The sequence below is a fragment of the Xenopus laevis genome, chromosome 7L (assembly GCF_017654675.1).
Source record: "Xenopus laevis strain J_2021 chromosome 7L, Xenopus_laevis_v10.1, whole genome shotgun sequence".
Taxonomy (NCBI): domain Eukaryota; kingdom Metazoa; phylum Chordata; class Amphibia; order Anura; family Pipidae; genus Xenopus; species Xenopus laevis.
The window spans coordinates 8,774,953-8,787,106 of NC_054383.1; the positions used below are offsets into that span (position 1 = coordinate 8,774,953).

General features: G+C 42.1%; 1 protein-coding gene across 1 annotated transcript; it reads left to right on the plus strand.

Moving 5' to 3' along the window:
• Window positions 1-6,401: 6,401 nt before the first annotated feature.
• On the plus strand, window positions 6,402-11,286 carry dkk1.L (dickkopf WNT signaling pathway inhibitor 1 L homeolog). The gene is made up of 4 exons (XM_018225073.2): window positions 6,402-6,724; window positions 8,168-8,321; window positions 9,539-9,700; window positions 10,638-11,286. The coding sequence occupies exons 1-4, from the start codon at window positions 6,506-6,508 to the stop codon at window positions 10,892-10,894; spliced, it is 792 nt and encodes a 263-aa protein (XP_018080562.1). The 5' UTR covers window positions 6,402-6,505; the 3' UTR covers window positions 10,895-11,286.
• The last annotated feature ends 868 nt before the right edge of the window (window positions 11,287-12,154 follow it).

The window sequence follows — 12,154 nt, forward strand, 5'->3', positions numbered from 1 at the left end:
AGGGGTTGTTCTGTGACCATATAAAGGCACAAGGCTGCAGGCTGAGTTATACAGGGAACTCTGAGTATCACTCATGTATTATTGTTGATATTAGGGAATTATTATTACTTATTAATAAACTATTCATAAAGCGCAGGACAGTCTCTTCATGGGTCTTGATTACTATGGATGTGTATACAGCTATTTTCTTCCAGTAGGAACTCAACACACTTTACATAATGACAGTAACAATACAACAATCAATAGGTTAGTTAAAAGCACACGTAATTAAGGATGTTTTTTTGTTTCTTTTCCAGTATTTGGCATGAATTCCATAGAGTTGGTGAGGGGGTCAGTGTCATTTTCACTCTGTGTCCAGGCCTGGATGCTCAGTTTATTGCACCCTTAGCCAATTTTGGACAGAGAAAAAAAGTTGTGAAGTTTTATATTAGACAAGGTTAAAAAAAAGGCACTTGTCAATCAAGTTGAGCTCCTCTCCGTCCCTATCAGCATCTCTGTGCATTCCGGCTTCAAAGCCCCGCACTTCTGTCCCTATCTTCCTCGCCGCTTAGTAATGAAGTTAGGAGCGTGTGTGTTTGCTCAATGACATTGTAAGGAAATAGCGGCTATTACAGGGTGAGTGGATTTAGGGAGGCAGAAGCCTTAGAAGTGGGGGATTACTCGGCCTCTTAACTAGATGAATTTGCTGAGCACAATGTCTGTGCAACCAAAAAGAAAACTGAGAAAAGTCAAGCAAACGGGTCTATTTGTAAAAATGGCATCTTTGCTAATGTCTGATTAAAACCTGGGGTCCCGGGGCTGTTTGATCTGCGTTCATCAAAGGGATCCTTAAATAAGCTTTATTTAAGCCACTGAAAGGCCTCGCATGAGCTGGGAAAACAAAGGCCGGGCAGCAGCAGGAGCAGTGAATTCTCTCTTCTCTTTCAGTTCAGTGGGTTGGGATTGAAACCCTTAGGCTCATGGCACGCGGGGCCTATTCTCTGCCTGTGTGCCATGAGCCTTATGGATTGAGCACTGGCACGTGCAAGCCACCTCTAAATCTAGGTGCCCGTCAATGGATCTTAAGGGATTTACTTTGCCAAAAAATCCAATATCCAGGGACCCAACTAAAGTGCCACATTACTCTAAGGCAGAGGCCCCAAACCTTTTTTCATCCATGAGCCACATTCAATTCCTGGTGGTGCCAAATAAGGGCTGTGATTGGCTATTTGGTAGATCCTATGTAGACTGGTAGCCTACAGGAGGCTCTATATGGCAGTACATCTGTTTTTTTTATACAACCAAAACGTGCCTCCAAGCCTGGAATTCAAAATGAAGCACCTGCTTTGAGGCCACTGGGAGCAACATCCAAGGGGCTGGTGAGGAACATGTTGTTCCCAGACACTGGTTGCGGATCACTGTTCTAAGGTATTTTTTCCAAGGCTCCCCAGGGCTAACCACAAGCCCTTAAAAAGCAATAAAAACCAGAGAGGACCCCATATATGAAGAAGAACCTTCTGTAGCACCTGAAGGCCTGGCAGTATTGACGCACATTTAGTCTTTTTGGTATCTCTTATTTATATATTTCCTACACTTTCCAGGGAAGAATAAATCAGTCACATCCTTCCCTGCCCCAATGGAGCTTACACCTAATTATAGGTCTGTCCAGCTTTCATACCCATGGCATTTCCCTTCTTTAGAGTTTCCTTCTTCATATATACGGCCTCATTTAGCAATGCACTAGGCATGAGTTCTTGAGCTGTTGCCCCTAGGCCTGGCACCAATCTTCGCCCCACCACTCCCCTTCATGCAAGTACAAAGTGCTTCGAGTTACATGCCGCCCCTAAAATCCTGCCACCCTAGGCCCAACTTTGTGGCCTTTCCATAAATCAGTGTCTGCATATAAGGTAAAACATAACACCCCTTAGAGCCAATACATGGAGCAGTTGCACCTGACCCACTGGAAGAATTAGAGCTCAGCTCTCAGGCCCGTTTGGCAGGTTTTTAATACAAGTCCTTTGTAAACTTAATTGTTATTGAAAGCAATATTTATCCCTTTCTGTTCTCCGGTTCTGACTCATGAAACAATATAGCCAAACTCTCTTCCGGGTATTTTTTGTATCTGTTACATTGTTTCAGCAGTCAGAAGCAGCAATGCAGAGAACAGACAGATAGCACCACCGAATATCAGCAAAGTTACAGTAAAACAGTGACCAGTGGAAAGTCGCTTAGAATTATATATTCTTTCATTATGCCCAAAAATTTTAGGGTGGAACTTCCTTATTTTTCTTTCTTGTGTAATGTTGCCTAAAGATATGACACATGGGCTGACACACGTGTCCTTGTCTGTTTGCATAAGGTTCATCGTTGTGAGTCCAGTAACACGGAGGAGGCTCGTGTTTGATGTATGAACCCACGCTGCACTTTGTAGGTGACACACAGCTATTGTGCAGGAGAGAGAGCTCTAATAAGGGAAACATGAATGGTTATCTGGGCCTCGCATCGGGAAAACTCGGTGCCTGGCTAATGACTCAAATTTGAGGTTATAGACAGAGAATGCCAAAAATTCGGCAGGGCAGCTTTTTGAAGTGTGGAAATACATGCCTTCTTGTTGCACAGAATAATAATAACCCCGGCAGCAGCCTCTGATAAATAGGAGCATCTCTGTGTTTGTTTGTGTCCTATACGCATTAAATGGAGACACGGTTCTTAGCTATGTGGCCCCTATTTTCCTTTAATTATCACAGGACCTTCCTCCTAGAACTCTCTCAATATGAAACTGCCCTGCCCTGACCCGAATTCTCGGCCCGAATAAACAGGACAATTCCCCACCAAAATGTTATTTAAAATTTTAGACTGGGTTTATTCCCCTGTCGCCTCCTATTTACTTCAGTGGGAAATGTGAGGCACTGCCTCTATTGGCGGTTCTTGGCCCAATAAAGTGCATTTAAGTATCAGCCCTGGGTACCCCTGGAACTATAGCAGAGTGACTGTTATCCCAATGTTTCTATATATCTGTAACCTTGTTATGAGCTAAGGGGGCCCAGTCTGAAGGCCAGTTAGGGGGAGATTTGGGGTGAGTGATTATTTGTACCCTGGGTACCCCTGGAACTATAGCAGGGTGACACCCCAATGTTTCTATATATCTGTAACCTTGTTATGAGCTAAGGGGGCCCAGTCTGAAGGCCAGTTAGGAGGAGATTTGGGGTGAGTGCTTATTTGTGCCCTGGGTACCCCTGGAACTATAGCAGGGTGACTGTTACCCCAATGTTTCTATATATCTGTAACCTTGTTATGAGCTAAGGGAGCCCAGTCTGAAGGTCAGTTAGGGGGAGATTTGGGGTGAGTGCTTATTTGTTCCCTGGGTACCCCTGGAACTATAGCCGGATGACTGTTACCCCAATGTTTCTATATATCTGTAACCTTGTTATGAGCTACTGGGACCCAGTCTGAAAGCCAATTAGGGAGAGATTTGGGGTGAGAGCTTATTTGTACCCTGGGTACCCCTGGAACTATAGCAGGGTGACACCCCAATGTTTCTATATATCTGTAACCTTGTTATGAGCTATGGGTCAAATAATAAATTGCACTTTTTTTGAGGCAGCAACATGAATAAAAAAAGTTCCTAGTTCTGAAAAGGATTTATCTGTAAGTCATTTGTTAGCTTTTGATTTTGAAGCTGAAGGGCCACGAGTAGCACAGCTTTAATCTAAAAAGGCCGCTCGCCAATAAGAAAACACACTGAGACACGTGAGATACCTGACACGATATTGAATTTTAGAATTAAAAGGGGAAACTACATCTGTGTGCTTATTATCTTGTGGAATTGTTTCTGGTGATGAAACAGTTAAAGACATTCCTTCACTAATGACCGCAATTTTTCATCACTCTGTGCCAGGAATATTACCAGGACCAACCACTAGGGGTCACAATGATGACATTACAAGGGTTTCAGTAAAGCCATGAATAAAGAGCCACTGTGAGACTGGCTGCCTAGAATATAGTAAAGGTGATACACCAGTGGGTTTCTTTCCCCTGGCACCTGCATTCTAACTCACCTATCTGAATGCTTCTCTATAAATCATTAATGCAGGACCCTGTTAAGGACTACATTTCCCAGGATGCTCAGCCAGCGATGAGACATTCCTTATCTTGGTTAGAAATAGGAGACATAGCCACAAAGTCTCAGTAATGCAGAATAAGCGCCAATACCCAAATACGTCTTCAGATAGAAAGGAGTATTAATCATTGATTAAGAAGATTTCTGCAGGTCTTGTGAATGGTGATGCCCTGATCTGGAGATGATACAAAAACAGAAATAATAGTTTATTACAAAAGATAACTAATAGACATAGGTCCATTGTCTTGAGCTGCTTTGTTGGGGCTCAGAGACTGGAAGCCTGCATCGCCCCCTACAGATGACCACAAATCTTTATTCTCAACAAATTGGACCATTTCAGACCCCCCTTGTAGTTGTATAAAACTGGCAACACATATGTTAAACATTTGCTTTATATATCAAGTCTTCCACTGACAAATAACCCCATACACACACTTATCATCAACAATTCACTGGAAGAAATGGATCTGTGCCATGGTATGCACTTGTATTTATTTATTGGAGCAACCGATCAAGATGTAAGAAAATAGTACTTTCTAAAAACACCACAACCTGATCCCCGGTGGAGACCGGTGACACATTATCACTTGGCCAGTGTCTGTATTGGGCTGTTAGAAGGGGGTGACACAGAACCTGACACCTTTTGTTCAATGCAGCAACTGATTGATCTTGGCTAATATAATCAATATTTGATGATCCAAAATACTTTTCTGGTCCAGACACCCTTTTTTTTGATTTATGAGGCCAAAAATGTGCTTCCTCTTGATCTTTTAAAATTCTACACTACATAGTGCTGCCATATTCTGCAGTTCTTTTCAGAGATTATACACCATTCACATTGTGCCTCTCATTATAACCATCGTACCATTCTCCTCCTATCTTGCCCTTCTTTTGTCATCTTTCCCTACTGCCACCAACAAACCCTATTGCCATTATCTTGCCCTACTGCCACCATTTTGCCCTACTGCCACCTTCTTGCCATGTTGCTATCATCATGCCCAATTGCCACTATCTTGCCCTACTGCCACCAATAAACTCTATTGCCACTATCTTGCCCTACTGCAACCATACTGCTATCATCTTGCCCTACTGCCACTAACTTGCCCTACTGCCACCTTCTTGCCATATTGCTATTAGCTTGCCATATTGCTCCCATCTTACCCAACTGCCCTATCTTGCCCTACTGCCACCATATTGCCCTAATGCCACCTCTTGCCATATTGCTATCATCATGCCCTATTGCTGCTATTTTGTCCTATTGCCACTATCTTGCCCTATTGCCATCTTTCCCTACTGCCACCTTCTTGCCATATTGCTGTCATTTTACCATATTGCCACTATATTTCCCTACTGCCATCTTGCCCTACTGCAGCCTTCTTGCCATATTGCCATATTGCTCCCATCTTACCCTATTGCCACTATCTTGCCCTACTGCCACCATACTGCTATCATCTTGCCCTACTGCCACTATCTTGCCCTACTGCCATCTTCTTGCCATATTGCTGTTATCTTGCCCTATTACCACCAATTTTCTATATTGCTGTCCTACTGATAAGAGCTTGTCCTATTGCCACCATATTGCTCTCCTGTAAGTAATCTTCCATAAAATCCTACTATACCCTGTCTGCTCCAAATCACAACTACAGCTTAGTGTGGCCCCCCAGCAAAGGACCTTATTTTGACCCCCTAAAGAGTCATGTCAGTATTCACTACTCTGTATGGTTTCAAAGACCATTACTCCAAGTCGTATACCAAACTACTGCAGTATTTTAAATATATTAATGTTTAAAATATTATTTTATACTTTTTAACCACGTATTTAAACAATAAATCAGCTGTGAAACAAAGAATTATGTGAGGCAGAGCAGTTAAAGAAGTTGGGTCTGTATTTAGCCCCAGCAGAGCAGCTCTGGCTGTAACTGGCACTAGTGGGACACAGAGCTTGCGATCTATCCCAGTTACAGACAGCTGTATGTGCAGCAATATTAATTCACTATCATGCAGCCTAAGATGAGATAATATGAAGGCTTTCCCTCGTTTATCCTTATTGATTTCGCAATTCTTTTCTGCACGGAGCCCTGTGTGATCTTGCAAAGCAAAAAGAAAAAAAAAGAAAAATAATTAATTGATAATTACAATTATTGTGAAATCCCTGGCTGCCAGTCTGCCCTGTGATTTAGGCTTTGCCGGAGCGTCATAAATCGCAGGGCTTTGAAATCCCAATTCCTTGGCTTTTGTTGTTGAGAGCGGAGGGGCGTGAGCGCAAACAAACCCAGCGCTATAAATACCGGTGCGCGCCCGGGGCTTCTCCAGACTCAGCTCAGAGCGCAGCAGTCAGAGCCCAAAGGGACTTATCTCGGAGGACTTGTGAATTCTCATCATCACTGCACTTGTGATTACTGGTTAATGGGCAGCAAGATGTTCCTGGCGCCTCTTTTTGTCTTTTGGGCTTTTATCTTGGATGGGACACTTGGCTTTGTCATGATGACCAACTCCAACTCCAACTCCATCAAGAACGTGCCGGCGGCACCAGCAGGTCAGCCCATTGGCTACTACCCTGTCAGCGTCAGTCCGGACTCCTTATATGACATTGCCAATAAGTACCAACCTCTGGATACCTACCCGGTAAGTGTCCGCTCCACTCAGCTTAAGGTCTGGCCGCAGCTGCTTCTCTCCTCTTAGGCTGCAAGAATGGGGTTATTCTTATTCTTCTAATTAGGGAAAAAAACACTTTTAAATAGTTGGATGTAGGTGTTTTATGGCTAGAGTTTAGATGACGCTTCAATGCGCCTGAAACGTTGTCAAATGCGTATTCTGCAATTGAACAATTCTGTATTGTCTTTGGGAATGACTGGTTTTAGTCTCTATCTATCTATCTATCTATCTATCTATCTATCTATCTATCTATCTATCTATCTATCTATCTATCTATCTATCTATCATCTCTCTCTCTCTCTCTCTCTCTCTCTCTCTCTCTCTCTCTCTCTCTCTCTGTCTTATAAATCTATCATCTCTTTCTCGTTCTCTCTCTCTCTCTCTCTCTCTCTCTCTCTCTCTCTCTTTCTCTCTCTCTCTATTATATATCTATCATCTCTCTCTCTCTCTCTCTCTCTCTCTCTCTCTCTCTCTCTCTCTACTATCTCTCTCTCTCTCTCTCTCTCTCTCTCTCTCTCTCTCTCTCTCTATCTATCTATCTATCAATCACTCTCTCTCTCTCTTATATATCTATCATCTCTCTCTCTCTCTCTCTCTCTCTCTCTCTCTCTCTCTCTCTCTCTCTCTCTCTCTATCATCTGTCCCTCTCTCTCTCTCTCTATCATCTCTATGTTGCAGTTTCTGTCTAACGTTACCTTATTAAATATATTTGTTGGGCAGTGGGGGGCAACACAGCAGGCACTGGCTGTTAACATGTAGGAATACAAATGACAGCTGTTATTTAACCCTTAAACGGTAGAAGCCAGAAGGGGAGATCTCAGTGCAGGGAAAGCTGCTCTAGTGATACAAGGGCTGTCAGCTCAACTGATTGGCTCACAAGTGGTGGCAGAAAAGCATTCTGTGGTTTTTCCTACATCATTCTGTCATCTCCCTCTGTCATTCTGTGATTGGCCCTATATTGTTCTGTATCACCCTGCAGCATTTTTGTCATTTCCCTGTGATTTCCATTTATCATTGGCCTTTTTTTATTAATTCCACGATTCCCTAAAATATTCTGTCATTATAGTTTATGATTTCCATAATATTGGTCAATTCCCTGTATCCTCGTGTGAATTCCTTTCCTGTGATCTGTGATTGGTCATTTCTCTGTGTATCATTTTGTATCAGCTCCCCTGTATTGTGTTATCATTATCGCACATTCTGTCATTTCCCTATATTATTCTGTGACCTCATCCTGTCCTTTTTTTCCCCTTATAGCTTTTCTGTCATTCCCCCACACCGTCCAGCCATAAAACTCTAGTAGTGATTAGTTCCCCTTTCTTGCAGTATTTCCTATACACATCTGTTATATTACAGCTGCACCCATTCTGATATCCCCCACCCTAAAGTCCCTGTTCCTCTTGTGTCCCTCAGCTCTACAGTTGCACAGAAGATGACGACTGTGCCCTGGATGAGTTCTGCCACAGTTCCAGAAACGGCAACTCGTTGGTCTGCTTGGCCTGTCGGAAACGCAGAAAGCGCTGCCTGAGGGACGCCATGTGCTGCACGGGCAACTACTGTAGCAACGGTAAGAAGCAGCTCTGGGCAAATTCTACCACTGACACAGGCAGGGGGTGAGGAGGCAGGATGAAGGTATCGCTGATTGATTCTGTGATATGTTAATTTTAAGGATGGGCGATTTTTTTCGCCTTGTATCATCTCGGAAATGACGCCCATAGACTTGTATGGTGTTGCGCATCAAAAAAAGAAATGATGCGCGTGAATTTTTGGCGAAACGAAACGGGTCAAATTCGCCCAAGCCTATAATTCACAACAAGGCAATTTTATCTATTAAAATCCCACTGCAGCCCAAGGATTTTCCCCATTTACTGAACATTAGAATGTTATTCGTTAGCAATAAACAGACAGACCATAATGACATTTTGTACTGTGCCCACTCAGTGCCAGTGGAAGTATTGCTATGGTAACATAACAGATAATAAGCTTTTGAATGATACCGTAAACAAGACCAACTGCAATCCGTCTCATGCTTTTGGCTTCTTCTGTGACTCTTCATGCACAACAATGGATATGCCATGCGTCCAGTTAAACTGCCTTTAAAGGGTAACTAAGTGATCTGGAGCAATGCAGACCCCGTGTGTCAGTATAGCTAGATCTTTAAATGCTGCTACTAAAGTGCAAGGTGAAATTGCGACTTTAAGCAACTGTCACATTCGGATCAAAGGGATCCTGCAAGTGCAAAAGTGTCTTTCCGCCCGTGAGCCCAATTAACCAGTAGCCCTCCCGCATCATTACATAACGGCATTTGTTTATAAGCGACATGAAAAGGGACGTGATGTGTCCGCAACCTCTATCTCCTCTCGCCCATTGAAAGTAATGCCTCGCTAATTGACATCAAAAGCAGCCCATTTAAAATCTAATGACGTTGCCTCCTTTAATTGATGAATATGTTGGGCAACATGAGGTTTTTCTCCAAAACAGTGAAATCCAGAGGTTGGGTTTAACATTACAATCGGTAACGGCCCCTGGCCTCCCCAATTTAAGGTTGGCTTTGCCTGTCCTGCTGAGAATGTAGGTCACCTATTGTTTGTGCGCTCCATGGGGCTCACTAGTGCATCACTAATTCACACTGTCTCCTTCTTCTGCATCATTTAAAGGGCTGCAGGTGATTGCATTATGGTAACAGGCTCTTTGCTATCACCTCTTTGTGGCTTGGAGGGGGGGGGGTTGCACTGTGAAATGTGAGTACACATCTAAATTCTCCACCATTTACTTTCCCTTTAGGAATTTGTGTCCCCGTGGAGCAAGATCAAGAACGCTTCCAACACCAGGGATACCTGGAAGAAACCATTCTGGAAAACTATAATAATAACAATGCCAATCATGCAACAATGGATACTCATTCCAAATTAACCACGTCCCCTTCTGGAATGCAGCCCTTTAAAGGTAAGGCCTATTGGCTGATACACTTCTGTAGAATGCTGGGTCTGTGTACAAGGGTTATTTCTTATAAAAGGGGGTTTAATACAAATATCCCCAGTATTGGAAGCATTCGGCTACTTAATACACAAGATCCGTGAAAACCTGAAAAATAAATCCTTATAAATGGTGGATAGTGATATCAGTAGTAGTAAAAAGACCCATGTACCCCTTCTCTAAGATCCATGTGTACCCATGTAAAACATGGTGATATTAGCAGTACAAAATACTCAGCTTATGTACTATGCTATAAGACTCCTCATATCCTTATCATTTACAGTAGGGGGTACATTATCCCTTATAATACATGAGTGATACTCAGAGTTCCCTGTATAACTCAGCCGGCAGCCTTGTGCCTTTATATGGTCACAGAACAACCCCTCAGTGACTTCTAATATCCTTATTATTTACAGTAGGGGGTACATTATCCCTTATAATACATGAGTGATACTCAGAGTTCCCTGTATAACTCAGCCTGCAGCCTTGTGCCTTTATATGGTCACAGAACAACCCCTCAGTGACTTCTAATATCCTTATCATTTACAGTAGGGGGTACATTATCCCTTAAAATACACGAGTGATACTCAGAGTTCCCTGTATAACTCAGCCTGCAGCCTTGTGCCTTTATATGGTCACAGAACAACCCCCCAGTGACTTCTAATATCCTTATAATTTACAGTAGGGGGTACATTATCCCTTATAATACATGAGTGATACTCAGAGTTCCCTGTATAACTCAGCCTGCAGCCTTGTGCCTTTATATGGTCACAAAACAACCCCCCCAGTGACTTCTAATATCCTTTTAATTTACAGTAGGGGTACATTTTTCCCTATATTGACCAGCATACAGTATCTTTTGATATCCATATACTCATGTTTATCTTTTTTCTCTTCTACCCTAAAGGTCGTGATGGGGATGTCTGCCTCCGATCAACTGACTGTGCGCCAGGTCTATGTTGTGCCCGTCACTTCTGGTCAAAGATCTGTAAGCCGGTCCTTGAGGAAGGCCAAGTTTGCACCAAGCACAGGAGAAAAGGCTCTCACGGGCTAGAGATTTTCCAGCGTTGTCACTGCGGTGCCGGACTCTCTTGCCGGTTACAAAAAGGAGAATTTACGACTGTCCCTAAGACGTCGAGACTTCACACTTGCCAGAGACACTAAGCGAGGCCTACAGAGCCTGAAGGACCTTCTCTAAATTAAGCTAATGAAGACTTTGGCTGCTCTGCCTTTTGGACGTACCTGCATGTTATTATTATCTCAGTTTACATGAAGTGCTCTGGTCTTCCCTGGACCCGGAGCTGCAGAACTTGTTTCTTAGAGGAACTTCCCATTACCGCTAATTACAGTAAATTACTGTGTTGTAAATACGTAAAGGAGACGAATACCTGTAAATATCTGTGTATAGACAATGTCTCTATTGTAACCTGCCGCCTTGTACATTCCGACACGCTCTTCCCTTTTTATATATAAATATATATATATATATTATATTATGTAGAGTTTATGTCTAGTATGTCTGTATTTTTAATTGAAATAAAACATTTCTAAACTTATTTCTCTTTCCATGAGGTATCAAGACATGTTATCCTGGGACTAGAAACTGAGCAAAATCAAAACATTTTTTAATTAAAGGATAAGTAAACCCTATGTTACAAAGTAGGACCCCTTATACCCAACCATGTCAACCTACACTTAAGTGGGGTCTACACTCCCCTATAACTGGGCCTATATGTGTGCTTTAGAGTTATTACTTATAACAATGGTATGGGACCTGGTATCCAGAATGCTCAGGACCTGCGGTTTTCCAGATAAGGGATCTTTCTGCAATTTGGATCTTCCTACTTTAAAGGGGTTATTTATCAAAGTCTGAATTTATCTCAATATTTCCGCTCAGTTTTTGACGCTTTTTTATTACATTTTCATGAAAATTTGTTTTGCGTGAAAAATCCGATTTTCACGATTTTTTCAGATTTTTTCATCCGATTTTCACGATTTTTTTTGGAATTTTCACCCAAAAACTTTGGGGTATTGCACGAAACCCAGCTCAAATCAAAAAATAATTGGGACTTCTCCCATTGACTTATATGCAACCTCGACAGGTCTGAGATGCCGGATTTTCAGATTCTGACTTTTCCATCCTCTGGGTTTAATAAATTCCAAAAAATTTGTGATTTTTTAAAAGACCGATTTTATAAAAACAAATCACCAATTTTTGCATTCAGAGTTTAGTAAATAACCCCTTAAGTCTACTAGAAAATAATTTAAATATTTAATAAACCCAATAGTCTTACTTGCCTCCAATAAGGATTCATTATATCTTAATTGGGATCAAGTACAAAGTGTTGTTTTATTATTACAGAGAAAAAGGAAATCGTTTTTAAATAATTTAGATAAAATGGAGTCTATGGTAGAAGGCCTTTC